Here is a 19,490-nt window from a genome sequence, read left to right as displayed (position 1 = left end):
GCACATGACGGTCTACTCTACAACATGATTAGACATACAATGTTTGTGCACTAAGATCAGTAATCTGATGAAAGAAAGTTTCCTGGTGTACACATTACAATACAGACTGTTACTTTTTATGAACGAGTTGTCTGTATTACCATAGTCTCCAGTAAAAGAAGATTTATGTATGCATAACTACAAAACCTCCTCACATCCATATACTTACTTTAACAACTGGGAAATATTCAAACTTACCGAATACAGAAGACCACCAATAGCAGGCCCTGTACTCATCCCCAAACCTACAAATGTTTCGAGAATTCCCTGAAACAAAGAAACATACCATAAACTACCATAAATGAATTGAATGTATAGTTGCTCAAAACAAGAATGTGTGCACGGTATCGTATGGTCGTCACATGTAACATTTTATCAAAATATTCATCGCCATGTGGATGCCCACAACAAACGTTATATCTATAGGTTCATTACTTTCTTAGAAAAGTGTACCTGCGAGGAACTTATACAATATCACGTGCTCATTTTCTTTTTTCCAGTGACTGTACATTTACTAACAGGAAACACGGAAAGTACAGTCAACAAAAGTTTCAACTGTTACCAATCTTGAAAAAATATTAATTTCCTTCCTTGATCGAAATCGACTTTCAACCTATAAGGTCGTGTTCATACCTGCCAACTTTTAGAAACCAAAAATAGGAAGATTTTTTTTTAATTCCTGGATTTCATCACATATATTCCACCACGGTCAAGGTGAAAAAAGGTCAAGGTAAAAGGCATACATATCTAGAGTTACAATGCGAATTGACCATTAAATTTAAAATCTTAAACTACCAAAACATTAAAATGGTTACAAGAAAATGTACCTGATCATTCTCATTTATGACACTTCAGCGAATAATGATATTTATGTCACACCGACACACGCAACAAAATGCATAATACCGTATTTTCTCGCGTAATTAACGCACTTTTTTGATGAAAAACACAGGTCAAAACTTTGGATGCGTAAATTATAAAGGAATTCAGATATTTACAATTCATTTACATTTAGAAAATACATCAAATATAATATAAACACAATTGGTTCAACTCGTTTGCGATTATCGTCATTTGGCATAAAATTCCGACGCGAGATTTTTTCTGAAAAGTCAAATAGGGTACATCAGGTAAGTTAGACACGTGGGATTGAAGTACCGACACTGGAAAATATTCTTCCCATTACGAGCTGACAATACGACCTGAACTGAAATAAACATGAACTAATAAAAGTACAATTCATGTAATGTCACAACGACATACCGACAAAAAAAACACTGTCCAACAAGAGAAGGGCCGGCATCGAAGGAGGGACCCTGCTGTTTACCCCATGCCGTTTGTATCCAATCTTGTACGAGTGATGTGTCCATCCACCCTTCTTCTTGAATACGAACGTGGATCACTCGCAGAAATTTTACTTTAGACATTGTTTATCGTTTTAGAACAATGTAAGGTGCAAGCTTTCTGACATCAACTGTTACAGCAAGCATTGCAGTACATCGTTGTTTTTTTGCTTCTGGTAGCATGTACGATAACACTATGTTCCTTACTTATCGATTGTTCGACTTAGCGGCATATGGAAACTGATTGGCGTCTGACCTGCAGTTCCTATAAGGGAGATCAAATATTCCTTCACTTTACGCTTCTCAATCACAAAGCGATGAAAATGGTTTAAATAATTTGTCATTTTTTGGCATGTTGATGTTCTTTGTCAAAGAGGAAATCCATTTCTCTTCATAAAATTAATCAAATCCGAGACACTGATTCCATGTGCAACGTTTATTTCACATTCTTTAAAATACTGCATTTCGTGAGAAATGGCTTATCCAACGTTGCGTAACAAAATCATATATTTAAGTGCAGTAGGATTACCTGCCGGCTAATAACAGCACGTTGCCCTGTATTTGGAATGCCCGCTTTCGCAATAGGAAGCCTGCTACTTGAGTACTTGACATCTTTATTTCGAAACACAACCGGAGCTGCGTGATAGATGTTCTAAGTTGTGGGTCCGTCAAATATGTGAACATTTCTTTTTCTCCACTTCGGACCCAAAAATATTGGGATGCGTAATTTATGCAAGGGCGTGAATTACGCGAGAGAATACGGTAGTTTCTTTAACAGACAGTAAAATGAACGGGAATTTATAGGTATCTCTGAACACCTGGAGATAACGTTTGTTATACTTTTTGGCCGTAACGAGAAAAGCACCTGAAACTGTAATCGAGACAACCACCTTAAAAACATTCAACTCATTAAAATTATGCATTTAAATACGCGAAACTACCACGTATAAAACAATTCAATACGTCCCATACATTATTAACATATGATTTTGGCAGTGGGGGAAAGCATAGAAATGCAAGAAAAAACAAGTGGCCTACAACTCCAACGAAACTACGGATAGAAACAATGTTAACAGCGCGTGAACAACAATAATTAACTCACTTTCATCCCGATTAACTGAGTCGCTAGCGCGCGCCAGCCTGTCTTGCTTGCAGGATGATTGACACCCCGAATCCTCAGCTGTATAAGCCGCACACGCTGCCGAGGTGAGCGGGAAACACGATACACGAAGACGCCGGACGAAACACTCACGAAATAAAGCATCAAATAAATGCGCTTGAAAATGAGGTTTCGTAAATTACACGAGCAGATAACAATTTATCCTAGGGAAAGAGTATTGGCCGTACTAGACGTTATACTGGTCAAAAATAGGAAGAAGTAAAAATAAATCAGAAAATCGGAAGACGAGTTAAAAACTAGAAAGTTTCCGCGTAAATCGGAAGGGTTGGCAGGTATGTGTGTTGCGTACATACAGGGTCACTCACTAACTCCACAGGCTTCTGAGGGACGAGAAGTTCCCGTGCCTATCTCCAAATCCTCTTCCATCCTTTTCGATTTTGTGCCCGCTCTTCCCAGTTATCAATTTGGAGGGTCCGGCATACCTTGTTGATCTCCTTCTTCCAGGTGCTTTGGGCTGTTTCTGAAGGTCTTTTCCCATTAAGAGACCCGTTGTATAGATCTACTGGTGCTCTGTTATCCTGCATTCTCAGTACATGTCCAGCCCAGCGCAGTCTGTTGGATTCTATCACACCCATTATAGTGCGTTGTTGAGAGAGGATGTAGATCTCATAATTAGATCTTTTCTGCAGTTTTGGGAGATAGCATCAAACCATGGGCCAAATATTTTTCTATAAACTTTATTCTCAAAAACCTGTAACTGTTGCTGCTCTTTCTTGGTCATACTCCATGTCTCGGAACCATACAGAAGTACTGGTCGAATGATTGTACTGTAGATAATCATTTTTGCATCCCTTATTGAAAACTTAGAGCCTAATATAGGGCTCATAGAGAAAAATGCCTTATATGCATTCTTAATTCTAGCTTGGTGTTCCTGTTGCCTTCGGTTTTGCTCATCGATTAATACACCAAGGAATTTAAACTCCTCTACTCTTTTAAACAGATACATAAACTCAGACCAAACTCACGGTGTTAGTACTCTGCGCTGCGGCCGCCCTGCTTTAAGCGTGCATACAATCTTATATGAAATCATACCTTATCAAAGACGCTGTATCTGGTAACACAAGCGAGTTCTGCCAGTGCAATGTTTCTGATTTCATTCGTAATGTTTTCTTCCAGTTCCTCCAATGTGTGAGGATTTGTTCAATACATTTTTTCTTTCAGTTTACCCCACAAGTAAAAATCACACACTGTTAGATCTGGAGAATGAAGATGAAACAGACCAGCACTGATCACTATCTGCAAACACATTCAACATTGTAAGAAGGGAATCTTCTGCTGTATGAGTAGAGGCTGAATCTTGTTGAAATCACCTGCACGATTTTTCTTCTTCTGTCAACTGATGGAAGAACAGCATCAATATGTAATTTTGGTACCTCTCTGCATTTTTGTCGTCACGAAATACAAAATAGGCCCAATAAGAGCACACTAAATACTAATCTTTCTAACATAATGAGGGACTTCATAAACACCATTAGAATTTTCTGCAAACCAATAGCGAGAGTTATTACTGTTCACACAAGCATTAAGATAAAACCAGGCCTCACCTGAAAAGAACACAAGCTGTGGGTTGAATAATTATCATTCAATGATGCAAGATACTACTTACAATATCTCACTCTTGTGGCTGGATCAGAAGGTTTTAAACAATGGGCCCATGTAAACTTGTGTGCTTTGATGTGTAACAGCTTTGTAGCTCTGTGTGCAGAAGAAACTGAAACCCTTACTTATTATGTTCATTTTGTGAGTGATTTATTCGGTGACCGTTCAGGTTTTGTCGTCTAGCTTTTCCGCTGTTAAAACTGTTGGTGTGCACCCGTGTTTATCATTCAGCACTGAGGCAGTAGTTTCAAATGTATTTACAATTACATTAATAACACCCACGGTATCCCCTGCCTGTCGTAAGAGGTGACTAAAAGGGGCCCCAGGGGCTCTGAACTTTGGAGTGTGGGTTGGCGACCATGGGGCCCTTAGCTGAGTCCTGGCATTGCTTCCACTTACTTGTGCCAGGCTCCCAAATTTCATCTATCCTATCTGACCTCTCTTGGTCAACTCTTGTTCTTTTCCGACCCCGACGCTATTAGGTTTTCGAGGGCTAGGGAGTCTTTCATTTTCATGCCCTTCGTGGCCCTTGTCTTCCTATGGCCGATATCTTCATTTTTCGAAGTGTTGGATCCCTTCCATTTTTTTCCACTCCACAAATTCATCATTCATCAATCCATATTTCATTAATCATCCTTCCAGATCACATCTGGAATGGTAAACCCTGACTATGGTCAGAAACATTGATCATTGATCAGATAATCAGCCAAATATGATTAGTCTTCTCACGAATAAATCCACCGATTTGGACATACAAAATCAGCAGGTTCAAACAAAGACACCACTCGGATACGGTGGGGTGTCACGTAGAAGATCAAGGCGAGTCGGAACGCCTGGAAGCCCAACAGATGACATGCAGACACATCCGGTTAAGAAAAGACAAATTCAATAAACCAAGACAATTTTCATTTTTGCAACATTAAATATCAATTCAATTATGAAAGTTGGCAAGTTAAAACATTTAACAGATGTATTGGACCAGCATAAGATAGTAATAACAGCTCTTCAAGAATTGCGCAATACAGATCAGGACTCATTGGAATCAGGAGGAATTCGTCTTTACAAAGGTCCTCCAGGGAAAAGAGTGATGAAGAATGTTCCTCAATTTGGAGTAGGATTCTTGGTCCATAACAGCATATTAGATTCAATTTCAGCTTTTTCTTCGACCTCCCCAAGAATGGCACTCCTAACAGTTAAAGTAGAGAATAAAACATACACAGTGATAAATGTCCATGCCCCAACGAATGACAAAAATAACAAAGAAAAGGAAGAAACAGAAAATTTTTGGGAAGAATTGGACTAGTTGATTTCAGGTATCTCTGATACACATATTAAAATTTACTTGGTGACTTTAATGCTAAAATAGGAAAAGAAAAACGATTTCGTACAGTAATGGGTAAATGGCCAGCGCATAAATTTACAAATAAAAATGGTCAAAGATTAATTGATCTTTGTATAGATCATGGATTAATTCTGGAATCTACAAGGTTTAAAAGAAGACCATACAAACTAATGACTAGGAAATGCCCTAATATTAAATTGGGGGAGTTCCAGATTGACCATGTGGCCATAGACAAGAATTATCACAAAGAAATTTATAATGTGAAAGTACTCCGTGGGGTAGACATAGATTCAGATCACTATATTTCCAAGATTAAAATAAAATTAACGCCAAGAAAGAAGAACGAAATATCCAAATCCAACAGGAGGAAGAAGTATGACCCTAGTTATTTAATTAATAATAAACTGTATTTTGAAAGGTCTAAAACTCCTCTAAACGACAATTTGGGGACGGTAATTGAAAAATTAAAAACCATAGCTGAAGAAATTGCTCCTGTTAAAAAACGAAAGAAACATGCTTGGTGGAGTGTGACACAGTGATTCAAAACAGGCACAAAGTATGGTTGAACTAAATAATGCTAGAAAACAAACAGCCAAAGAAATCAGAAGGGTTAAGAGAAATTATCACAAAGAATCATTAAACGCCATATATAAAGCATTCATACAACATATGACAAGGGACTTTTATAAAACGTTTCGACAATACCAATCAAACTATTTTTTATTTTTTTTTGCTAGGGGCTTTACGTCGCACCGACACAGATAGGTCTTATGGCGACGATGGGATGGGAAAGGCCTAGGAGTTGGAAGGAAGCGGCCGTGGCCTTAATTAAGGTACAGCCCCAGCATTTGCCCGGTGTGAAAATGGGAAACCACGGAAAACCATCTTCAGGGCTGCCGATAGTGGGATTCGAACCTACTATCTCCCGGATGCAAGCTCACAGCCGCGCACGGCCAACTCGCCCGGTCCAATCAAACTATACTCCACCAACACTTATGGTGAGAAATACAAATGGAAAACTGGCACATAGTAACCAAAAGAATGCAGAAATTTTAGCTCAATACTTTCAAGCATTACTTAATAGCAAAGAACCAACACAATACCTAGAGTATGACCTTCATTCAAAAAATAAAACACCAATAGAAAAAGTTATACCACCAGATTACAATGAAGTGTTGAAAGCCATCGATTCACTTAAAAATTACAAAGCTTCAGGGAAGAATCAACTAACTGCAGTAATATGGAAGAATGCTAATACACAAACCATTCAGAATTTACATAAATACCTCATAGACATTTGGAATACTGAACAAATGCCCGAAGAGTGGAATATAGCGATAATACACCCTTTACATAAAAAAGGTGATAGATCAGATCCTAACAATTATCGGGAGATATCATTGCTGGATATCACTTACAAAATTTTTTCAAAGTTATTATACATGAGAATTCAAGAACAACTTGACTGTGAACTTGGAGAATACCAAGGAGGCTTTCATCCAGGGAGAAGTTGTCCAGATCAAATTATCAGTTTAAAGTGGATTATGAAGCATCATAGGGTTAGAAACAAAAAGTTATCACTTTTGTTGATTTTAAAAAGGCGTATGATAGTATCCATCGTGAGTCATTATTGAATATCCTAAAAGAATTTGGTTTACATCCAAAACTAATTCGCCTTATTGGAATTACCCTTAAGAACACTAAATCTAAAGTCAGATTTACAAATGAACTCTCAAAGCCATTTGGACTTCGGCAGGGAGATGGACTCTCACCATTATTGTTTAATTGTGTGTTGGAAAAAATCATGCGGGAATGGAATAAGATGTGTCAACCTAACATCAAGATTGGCAGAAAAATAAGACTCAATTGTTTAGCATTCGCTGATGATCCTGCACTACTTGTTAATGATATGGAAGAAGCTAAATTGCAAATAGAAGAACTTGATAGCATAGCAAGAAAAGTTGGATTGCAAATTTCATATGAAAAAAACAGAAATAATGCCAATCTTCCCTGTTACAGCACCAACCATTACCTTAGCTAATACCAAACAAATTAAAATTGCGAATAAGTTTAAATATCTTGGTGAAATTATAACTTGGAACACCAATGAAAAATCATCAATAGAAAGCAGAACATTTAAGTTAAAAAAAGCACAACGAATTACATGGCCAACGTACAAGAAAAAATATCTTTCAATAAATGCTAAACTTCAACATTACTGTTCCGTCATAAAACCTGAAGCGACTTTTGCTTGTGAAACACTATTTAAATTGAACACCAAAGCAACAATTGATACACTGCAAAAGGTTGACAGAGGGATACTCAGAACAATCATTAATAAAAAACATCAGGTGGATGGACAATGGAGATTGCCTAATGCAGTGGTTTATAGGGAAAGTGAATCTATAATAGATATGATGAGAAAAAGAAGAATTGCCTTTTTCTGTCATCTTTCTAGATTAAATGATAATAGGATAATAAAACAACTATTTAATTACTTTTGGAAAAGTAAAACAAAAAATAATTGGTTTAAAGAAGTTCAGAATGATTTAGATGAGCTGAATATTACAATGAAGCAAATTGAAAATAGAGAAGAAAAAAGGATTCTCAAGAACAAACAAATAAGATTGTCATTAAAAAGTGTACAACACAAACAATATGTCATATCTGATGAAGAAAGGGCAGCCAGGTCAGCCAGAATGAAGAGGTTTTGGGAAATGAAGAAGATGATGCAAGCTAAATCTTCAGTTAAGTCTTTGTTAATGTAAATGTATTTGGATTTGATTTAAGTGCTCCAATGCGGGAATGAATGAATGAATGAATAAATAAATAAATAAATGAATGAATGAATAAATAAATAAATAAATAAATAAATAAATAAATAAATAAATAAATACCCGTGTGGGGATTTACCGGTTACCTCCATCGGGCGCGTCCCATTGGAATTGGGGAAGCTCGCTGGCTCTGCCGCCAGCAGAGTCAGAGGGTAGTAGGGAAATAAAATACCACCGTGAAAAAAAAACTGGTCCCTTTCCAGGGTTACGGCGAAGACTGGTAAATGACCAGAAGCCAGAAAACATCTTGAGGCAACCTCTACGGCTAACAACCCTAGTTGTAAAAGGATGGGTACCCGTCCAAAGCAAAGTCAAGTCAAAAAGCATGATGGCACAACATTTCAAGAAACATACCCCAGGGGGTAAATCTTCGGAGAAATCCCTCATCGTGAACGCCACGGCGCACGAGTCTCATTCGGATTCTGGGGGAGACTCGACATCATGCAAGAGACGAGTCGGAGCGTCTCGGTGTACCCCGAAGAGTCAAAAACTCAGGCCAAAATCTAAAACCTTTCTAGCAACTTTCAACATAAATTCACTTACACAAACTGGCAAGCTGAAAATCAGGTATCCATAATGGCCCTACAGGAAACAAGATACCCAGATGAAGAGATCTTTGAATCCGAAGGCTACCGATTTTTCAAGAGCAAAGCGCAAAGAGAAATCCTCAATGGAGCTGTGATGCTTGGAACCGCGTTTGCTATTAGAACCAAGATCCTTAAATCGGTTGCAAATTTCGAACCTGTGAATGACAGATTGTCTATACTCACAATTAAATGCGCGAACAAAACCTACGCCTTAGTTAACGCACATGCTCCTACAAACGATAAGAACAAGTCTGATCCAGACGAAGTTGATAATTTCTGGGACCTACTGGATGAAAAATTAAACAAAATCCCCAAACACCATGTCAAGCTTCTTTTGGGTGACTTCAATGCCCAACAAGGTCGTGAACAGAAGTACAAGAAAGTTATAGGAAATTACCCTGCCCACAAAAGAACCAATCCCAACGGCAAAAGACTGGTGTCCATTTGCGAAAATCACAACCTGCAGGTCATGTCGACCCACTTTCGCCATCTACCCAGAAAGCAAATGACTTGGCGTTCTCCCGTCCAAGCTCTCGGAGAGTTCCAAATTGATCATGTTGCAATCTCCAGGAGAAACAGCCCTGAGATTATGAATGTCAAGGTAAAGAAAGGCATCAATGTGGCCTCAGATCATTATATCTCTCTTATCAAATTCAAACCAATTCCCGCAAACACAAGGAAAACAACCAAACAGATCACACGCTTCGACAATGATAAACTTCGGCAAAGGGTCGAGGAGTTCCAGGAGAAGGCTAGACCAAATGACTGTGACTTTAACAACGCCAAAAGTCTCCTTGTTGAGGCCGCCAAAGACGTTGCAGAAATCAAGAGAAGCAAAAAGCATGCCTGGTGGAATAATACCTGCGAATCAGTCCTCCAAGAAAGACTCAATGCGTGGAAACAGTACTACTCTACGAAATCAGAAAATGATTGGGAAACCTACAAAATCCAACGTGCCCAAGCAGCTAGGGTGTTCAGAACTGAGAAACGTAAATACGAAAAATCTCTCATTGAAAAGATAGAACAAAACTTTAGGAAGAATGAAAGCAGAGAGTACTACAGAGCCTTCAAACGCAAACTCACTGGCTATAAACCACCATCTCTATGCTTTGAGCAAAAGGACGGCACACTGGCGACGTCAAATGAAGAAAATTGCAGCATTCTGGCAGATTACTTCAAGAATTTACTTAATTGCTCTAAACTGCAAAGCACCATTGAGACCAAGGAACCCTTACTCAGGTACCCAGATTCCAGACCACCCGACAGAGATGAAATCAAGCGCCACATTGCCCGTCTCAAAAATAACAAAGAGCCGGGGGAAGACTCAGTAGTAGCAGAACTATGGAAATATGCCCCAGAGGAATCACTTGATATCTTGCAAAAGCAAATAGAAGAAATTTGGAACAAGGAGACCCTACCCAAAGATTGGAAAATAGCTTTGATCCATCCATTACACAAAAAAGGCAGCATGAAGAACATCAACAACTACAGAGGAATATCTTTGCTACTCGTGACTTACAAAATTCTATCACTTGCCATCCTGGAGCGTTTGGAAGCACAAGTCGAACATCAAATAGGTGAATACCAAGGAGGGTTCAGAAAAGGTCGCTCAACAGCTGAACAGATTCAAAATCTCAAAACGATCATCAGATATTGTACACTAAGGTCCAAGCAGTATGTGTCTGTCTTTGTGGACTTTAAGAAAGCGTACGACTCCATTGACCAGGAAGTCCTGCTAAACATCTTAAACGAATTTGGAGTTGATTTGAAATTGCTGGCATTAATTAGAGCCAACCTGACCGATACAAAATCCAAGGTGAAGTTCCACGGATTTCTCTCGCATTCCTTTGACATCAAAACAGGAGTCCGACAAGGTGATGGGCTATCCCCGATACTCTTCAACTGTGTTCTTGAAAAGATCATCAGAACCTGGCGGGTGAGATTACAGGAAACCAACTACAGTCCATTGAGAATAGGAACCAAATCCAAGGGGATCGCAACAGACTGCTTAGCATTTGCCGATGATATTGCTGTTCTCTCAACCGACATAGAAACCACTAGAGCTCAAGTTGAAATTTTAAAGGAAATTGCCGAACAAACTGGTTTGCAGATATCGTTTGAGAAAACAGAAGTACAGTAGAACCTCGATTATACGTCCCCGGAAGCTACGTTTTCCCGTATTATCCGTTCAAATTACATGGTCCCGCGAGTATCCTAATTAAATCACGTTGAATAAATCCTGCATTATGCGTTCCTCGAAGAAACGATTTCCCGTATCAACCGTTCAGAAATTTCAGTCCCGTCAACGCTAAATCCTCGATCATGCCTTTTTCAAGAAACTGTATCTCACGAAAGGACGGCAACGCATACTTGCGGATCTTGGTACTAACGTCCAGTCATTGCGGTAATTTGAGGAAGCGGAAAAGCGATTGGCAGTGAACTTGCATAAGGGGCCATCTTGGCATCGCATTCGGGTGGTATTGTTTAGAGAATCGAAATCACAAAGCAGAGAGTGTCCGCAACAATTGGAAGGAGACAGAGCGCATTTCGACAGCTCTACTTCAAGACGAAACGAGTTTCAACAAATGTTCGTACTTGCAAAGCGTCTACATTATGTCCAGGGTTAGATGTTTACTCTTTTTTCTTTTCTTTTTTTTTTCCCCGAGTGTATCGCCGAACAGGTTTTCGGCACTTCCCTCAGGGCACTGTATAGTCACTGAGATTTCAGGCAGGAATCTAAACTGCTCCTTCTTAAAGTAACACAAATTTAGTATTTTAATATTATCGCATACGATTACGTTATCGAGACCAGAAGAGATGTTGCACCTTACATACATAAAGCCATGGAAGGTTTTGGGATTGCCTATTACTGTTTTGTTCCTAATGTAAGACTAGGAAGTTCACGTTATTCTGTTAAAATGTTAAAACCGCAGTCGTTTTATTTGCGCACGTTACATGTAAAAACCTTTGCATCATTTCGCACTCGTACCGACTTGGACAGCGAGCGCATTTTCCAGCTGAGGTCAAGGTCGCAAATAACCGTAAATTCGGAAGTTTTGATGATATTTTTTCTCTTTCCAATTTAATCGTGATTAGTGACGAAAATAATTGAATATAATGCATTCGAAACTTGAGAATCGATACATTCGAAACAATATTCTCGAGTTCAACATAACTTTAAAAGTCGATGTAGGTCGTAGGCCTAATTTGCGCAGTACAAGATTTCCACAAACTGACTACGAACAGTATACCGGTGATCAAATTGCAATGGGAGATTTAAAGAAAAAAAGGATTTCGCCATCATGTTGGACGATTTTGTATCCAATGTGCTTTATTTTATTAGATTAGAGAATAAAAAAATACTTATGGTCGATTGTTTGGCTTGATGTTATTAGGTTTTTCGAACAGTTTGACCGATCAAAGTTGCTGAACTCAAAGAAGTTTTCAGAGGAAACCGACGAAGTTTCCCCGGTAAAACTGAATGTAAAGTTTCGAGACTTTTTAAGTCGCGTACCGGTAATTGATGTTTGAAGCCGGCCCCGCGGTCAAACTTGCCTGCCTCTCGCCCGGAGGACCCAGGTTCGATTCCCGGCCAGGTCAGACATTTTTACCTGGATATGAGGGCTGGTTCCAGGTTCACTCATTCTACGATTACCTTTAATTGAGCGCTATTTAATGGTGAGATGGCGATCCCGGTCTAGAGAGCTAGGAATAACGGCCGAGAGGATTCGTCACACTGACCATGCGACACCTCGTAATCTGCAGGTGTTCGGACCGAGCAGCGGTCGCTTGGAAGGTGGAAGGCCCATGGGGGCTGTAGTTTGGTTTGGTTTAGGGGTGTTTGTAAGATTTTAAGTATACATATTTCTTTTTTGTGATGTTTAGCCAAATTGTTCATGGTTCATTCATTCCCGGATTTTCCGTTTTCCCGTATTGTACGTTTTTTTTCGGTGGTCCCTTCAAAAACGGAGAATCGAGGTTCCACTGTAATGACTAACATCAAAGAGGCTCCACCAAAACTCCATACAAAATACGGGGACATCGCCCGAGTAGACAAATTCAAATACCTGGGTGAGATCATCATGAAAAATGGACTGGACAAAGAAGCACTTCAGGAGCGAGTACGCAAACTGGAAATAGCCTACCAAACATCCCGCACAAACTACAACAAAAAATGCCTTTCCCAAAACACCAAGATACGTCACTATGAAACAGTTCTGAAGCCAGTAGTTCTATATGCAGCCGAAACCCTGTCTCTAAATGCCAACAAAGGACTCCTTGCAGAACTGGAGAAAAGAGAACGCAAAATTGTGAGAGGAATCTTGGGATCAAAGTACAGAAATGGAATCCATCAAAAGAGATCCAACAAGGAAGTCTACAGCAAAATAGAGAAAATTACCGACACAATCAGAAAAAGACGGGCACGATTTTATGGTCATCTGAAACGAATGGACAGAAGAAAGTTAACTAAAGAAATCTTTCACTTTTTTGATTCAAACCCCAAAACCACAATTCCCTGGTTTAGAAATACCAAAGAAGACCTGCAAATGCTCCATGTCTCAGTTGAAGACGCCCTCAATAGAGATCTCTTCCGCAAGAAAATATTGACGAACGGGCTAAACCGAGACGAGCAACTGAAGAGAAGACACGGTGCCCCTTGGACAGAGGAGCGTAAGCAGGCCCACTCACAAAGAATGAGGGAAATTTGGGCTCTAAAGAAGGCCAAGTTCAGTGTCAAATGCAACAAGACTTAACGTGGTCCTTGATGGCCCCAGCAAATTATATATATATAAAAAATAAATAAATAAATAAATAAAAAATAATAAATAAATAAATAAATAAATAAATAAATAAATAAATAAATAAATAAATAAATGACAAAACCTCACTAAATATCATATGATATGGATAGCAGTGTTGTATGTTAACATGTTGGTGTTTAACTCATGGTTTGAAACAATCGTCGAAGTTGACATGCTCTCCATTTGTGACTTAAAGCTTCACTATTCTACTTATAAACAACGTATAATCTGTTGAAATACTATGTTCACAAACTTTAAAATATTCATATCATTCTTGCAGTCCACATTAAAATTTTTAATCTGTATTGATAAAACGTTATGTAAATACACAGGTGAGTTTATACAAATGTTCTGGTATGTTCATTAGTGTGGGTTGTTGGTCTTGAGATGTGCACTCCTCAGTTTTTGTTACTTAAATGTATTAATATATCATACTGTATTACCCAATATTAACATAATTGTCAGTATAAAACATTGCTGAGTCAGTAAAGGATGTCATATGATATGAATAATGGTACTGTAATATTAAATATGTAATATTTAATGTATTAAATATATTTTCCTTGGTTTAAAACAATAAGTATTGATTAGGTGGAAGGTTCCCATCTTTATAACTGCGTATATCAAACATCAATACGGACATGAAAATAATAGATTATAAAATACGGTGTTGCGATGATAATTGTCTTACCAAGTTAACAGCTGATATCCAACTGGCAACTCATGCTTGCTAGGTTGAACACTTGCAGGACGCTTGCAAGGTCAAGAACTACGCACGCGCCTCCCATACTGCAGCTGCCATAAAGCAAAATACAAACACCGTGCATTCGGTCTGGGTTTATAAGAGAGACCCTGTACAAAGGCCTGTTGTAACACTGTGTTTTTGGTGACATAATTTGCTTCGTTATATTCATTTATTCTATTTTGCGAGATTGGTTTTTCGTTTAGATTATAAGTTATAATTTCACCTAAATACTTATATATCGTCGCCGTAAGACCTGTCTGTGTCGGTGCGACGTAAAGCAAATAGGAAAAAAAAACCTTATATTTGTCAACAACTTCAATTTCATGTTCATCAATATTAATTTTATTTTTGAGTGGTGGATCAGTTAACATGATTTCAGTTTTTTAAAAGAAACTGTAAGACCTATTTTCTGTGCTACTTTTTTTCCCTTTGAACCATTCTCTCATTACATATTCTAATGCACAGTTAAATAACAAAGGGGACAGTCACCTTGTCTTAAACCAGTTTAAATCATGAATGGATCAGAAATATCCCCTCTAAACTTAACTTTTTATTTAGTATCACTTTAAGTTCTACAAGTTTAATTCGTTTCAGATGGAGCCCAAAATTGTTAATATTTATTTTATTTATAATTTTTAAAATTTTTATTTACTTATATTTCGATTGCGCCATGCCATTAGTTCCAAAATGCAGACTTGATTTAGTGCTAGCATTGAGAAGGACATTCCACCGACTTTCAAACACATACAATGGAATTATATTAGTGCTGCTTTATTGGAATATAAGACACAGCTGCCATGAATAATGAAATGAAATTTCTATATCAGAACCATTCGCTTACCAACACAGATCCAATATTGTCGGGGAAGATGTCTACCACAAACACGTAACTAGCTGTGGCATAGGCACTGGCCCCGAGAGCTTCCATCCCACGTACCAGGAAGCAGTATGAGGTGAACATGTAATAGGACTCAATATGAGCCAGCATTCTGAAACATACAACCACCAAGACTTCAAAATTCCACAACAAAAAACTGAAAATGGGGAATTTTAAAGATTTCTATGACTTAAAATATAAGCATTTCTTCTAAACTGAAAACTGACTTTTCAAAGTGAAGAAAGTTCGCAGTACATCACTGCTTTAACACACTGAAGCCCGTGCCCAACCTTACTCAAGCCACGTGAAAAGCTTGTGCATCTCGTGTCCGAGTGCAGGTTACAGACGTGTTTCCTGTGTAGTATGTTTGCATGGGTATGATCATTGTTTTTTCTCTTTGTTGCTGTTGAATTGTCCTCGGGGGAGCCTGTGACCCCTGGAGGTCGTATCCACGTATGGTGGATAGCGTGAGCCTCTCAGATATGGGTGGCTGAAGGGAAATGAAATACCTCACGTGGACCAACAGGCAAGTTAATTCAAAACAAATCGAAAAGCAAGACACCTTACCCAATGAAATAACTGGAGCCCCCTTTCCCGTGAACAGGAGCACACAGACAACACTTCCGATCGGTAGACAACCCAAGATAGAAGTGACGTCACGTTACCACGAGTTCTCAGAGTAAGCACACAGGCACCATGAAACAGGAAATAGGATAGCAGTTTTTCGTACCCTATGAGTGGGCAGAATTTATCTTGTGATGTCTATTAACCAATCATATCATCATCATCATCATCATCATTTTACAGTTCCAGTTTCCCGGGTACTGTTGGCAATCCTCTTCCATTCTGTCTTGTTGAGATACGTTCGGTTGTTAACGACATCCTCCAGTGTCCTTCCCTGATTTGCAATGTCCATCTTTACGATGTTCATCCAGTGGGTTCGTGCTTTTCCCACCATCCGTTTACCTGCCACATGTTGCTCCAAGTTAACATATGCTGTCCTTGTTGGCTCCATCCTCATTACATGCCCAAACCACCTCAGTCTGGACATGCTGATGCGATCTAACAATGTCGTCTCAATCCCAGCTTCCTTCCTAACCACATCACTCCTCAACTTGTCAGGTTTGGTTTTTTGAATTGTGGACCTAAGGAATTTCATCTTGGATGCCTGCAACCTTGACAAGTCTTTCTTAATGAGGGTTCACGTTTCAATACCATAGGTTAAGACTGCTATTAAGTACTGATTGAACATCACCAGCTTTGATTTTTTTGGTACTTTGGGATCGCAGAGGAGTGTTCGTACTTGCTGGTAAATCAATCATAATACTATCTTAATGTTTCACTGTGATCTTTATCCCTGATGATGTTTTGGAAACATTGTGATATGGTGTAACTGGATGTAAAGAGTGGCAAGATTGGCACCTGGCCTACCGGATCTCCTGTAATTGATGATGATGATGATGATGATGATGATGATGCTTGTTGGTTAAAGGGGCCTAACATCGAGGTCATCGGCCCCTAATGGTACGAAATGAAATGACAAAACAAAAAAATCAAAATCATCCAGACCAAAATAAAAAAAATCGTCATGAAGAAAGAATGGATGGAAATGAACCAAAAACAAAAAATCAACAAAAAACGAGCAAACAAAAAAGAAGTGGATCCAACTCAAAAAAAGATCATAGATAATTCACTACTGACCAAGGGCCCACTCATGAAGCACAATCCTGAATCGAGGATGCTTGATATCTAAAGGGGTCCAAAATCCATGTCTAAGGCCCCTCAGAATGGCATATGTCGCGAGTAAAGTAGAACCATGGTATTTCTCAAGTTGCGGTACTAATCAGAGGTAGTATAAACTCACGGTGTTCCAGACATTAAGGTACTACTCACAAGTATTGTACATCGTAAAGGTAACACAGACCTATGGTGTTTCTCACAAAATGGCACCACTCATAGCCAACGCAAACCGATGAGGTTCCTTACCTAGGTGTACTAATCACGGGCGCTGGCATTCCCGTGGTGTTCCTCACACAGTGGGTACTAATCACTGGCAACGCAGACCTACGGTGTCGCTCGTATAGTGGTACAACTCACAGGCTACGCCCAGACGCGTGGTGTCGCTCACATGGGTACAACTCACAGGCAACGCCCAGACCTGTGGTGTTGCACACACGGGCACGACTCACGGGTACTGGAAACTCACACTGAACCCCCCTCGAGTGCTACGAATCACAAAAATATGGAGTACCTAACAGAGTGGTACTACATAAAATCAGCTTCATGGTCCGTATCGCACTTCGATAGATTCACAATTAAGTATTTACTTTTTTTCCACCTAGTCGATACAATGATTGCTTAAGGCAATTTTTAATGGTCAAAAGTGGTACATGTTTCGTATATTATCCTTATGTTAATTTTAAGGACACTTCCTCTAAAGCATTACTTTGTCAATTTTATATATTTTTCATCTAAACAGTGTTATGTGGCTGAAGATGTTGATAATATACGAAACATGTACCACTTTTGACCATTAAAAATTGCCTTAAGCAATCATTGTATCGACTAGGTGGAAAATAAATAAATACTTAATTGTGAATCTAGAGTGGTACTACTCGCAAGTAAAAGCGACCGATGGTGTTCCGCGCGTGATGGTACTAATCAAAAGTAGTTTCATGGTTCTAATCCAATCATCCCTTGGTCGCCCCTTTTAGTCGCCTCTCACGACAGGCAGGGGATACCGTAGGTGTATTATTCGTCTGCCTCCCCCACCCACAGGGGGTGTGTGTTTGGTCCGCGAGAAGTATTTTATTTCCCTCAAGTCCGCCGGCAAGCCGGTTAGGACCCCCCTATCCGCCACCTGGGACGCGCCACGTGGGAGTATCACCTCTCCCCCTGCTACGCCTGCATAGCAGGTTCGTGGGATCTCCTGTAATTTTCGTAATTAATTTAATTTCAAATTACCTTGAAATAATGCACTCCACACATCACACTGTTGATATTGTGACCATAGCTACAAAAACTCCAGTTACATGTAGATTCTGAACAATAGGGCCATGAATTTTCATTTTGAAAATCTGACATGCACTAGACAGAATTCAAACCATGGCTGTCTTTAAAAAAACAAAGACAAGGTTATACGTACACTTTCACGACCACTAATTGACATTATATTAATTGATCATGATGATGATGTTTGTTGTTTAAAGGGGCCTAACAGCTACGTCATCGGCCCCTAATGGTAAGAGGTAAATGTATCCACTGACTAGAATAAAAAATGAATGATGATGAAAAAATTATAGTGAAACAAAAACAATCAGCGGATCTAATTCACAAAGCCTGAAATACTGGGCTTTATCTAAAGGAGTCCCAAATCCAGGTCACCGGCCCCTCATAATGGTACTAATCACTGGGAGGTAGAACCATTGTATTCCTCCTACAGTGGTATTAATCACAGGAAATGTAGACCTAACGTATGTCGCACACAATGGCATCACTCACAGGTAACGCAAACCCATGGTGTTTCGCATATAAGGGTACTACTCTCAAGCAATGCAAACCCAAGGGGCTTCCCCATAGTGGGACTAATCATGGGCGCTGGTATTCCCAAGGTGTCCATCAATAAATGGAACTAATCACAGGCAACGTATACTCATGGTGTTGCTCACATAGCGCTACTAATCATAGGCGATGTAGACCCATGGTGTATGACACATAATGGTGACAACCACAGGTAAAACAAACAGATGGTATTTGTCATATAATGGAACTACTCTCAGCTAACGCACACCCATGGATTTTGCACATAGCGATACTTACCACGGGCGCCAGCCAAACCTGTGGTTTTTCTCACGTAGTGGTACTGAATAATAAATGGTGTATGGCTTTTTAGTGTCGGGAGTGCCCAAAGAAAAACTATATATTCTAATCATCATAAGTTTACTCAAATGAAAGTCAATAAAATATGGTTAAAAAGAGAAATTAAATTTATGTATAAGAGAAAGAAACTTCTTGATGAGAAAATGTACTTCGCACACCTCTCAGCACCACTGAACTTGCTTCCTCTGGAATGGGATTCTTTCCAGAAACATATCAATGAGAAAATGAAGAACACACTTGAAATGAAACAAGAAACTTTGGAT

The 19,490-nt window shown here is 39.1% G+C and overlaps 1 protein-coding gene across 1 annotated transcript in view; it reads right to left on the bottom strand.

The window, feature by feature from the left end:
- Positions 1-19,490, bottom strand: part of LOC136885277 (MFS-type transporter SLC18B1) — a 138,199-nt gene that overhangs the window by 71,611 nt on the left and 47,098 nt on the right. Inside the window, exons 5-6 of the mRNA XM_067157779.2 lie at positions 15,313-15,460; positions 238-306 (exon numbers count right to left, since the gene is read on the bottom strand). Of these exons, the coding sequence (XP_067013880.2) occupies positions 238-306; positions 15,313-15,460 (217 nt within the window). The remainder of the gene's footprint in view (positions 1-237; positions 307-15,312; positions 15,461-19,490) is intronic.

Source organism: Anabrus simplex, chromosome 14, assembly GCF_040414725.1.
Source record: "Anabrus simplex isolate iqAnaSimp1 chromosome 14, ASM4041472v1, whole genome shotgun sequence".
NCBI lineage: Eukaryota > Metazoa > Arthropoda > Insecta > Orthoptera > Tettigoniidae > Anabrus > Anabrus simplex.
This window is presented reverse-complemented; position numbering and strand designations above follow the sequence as displayed.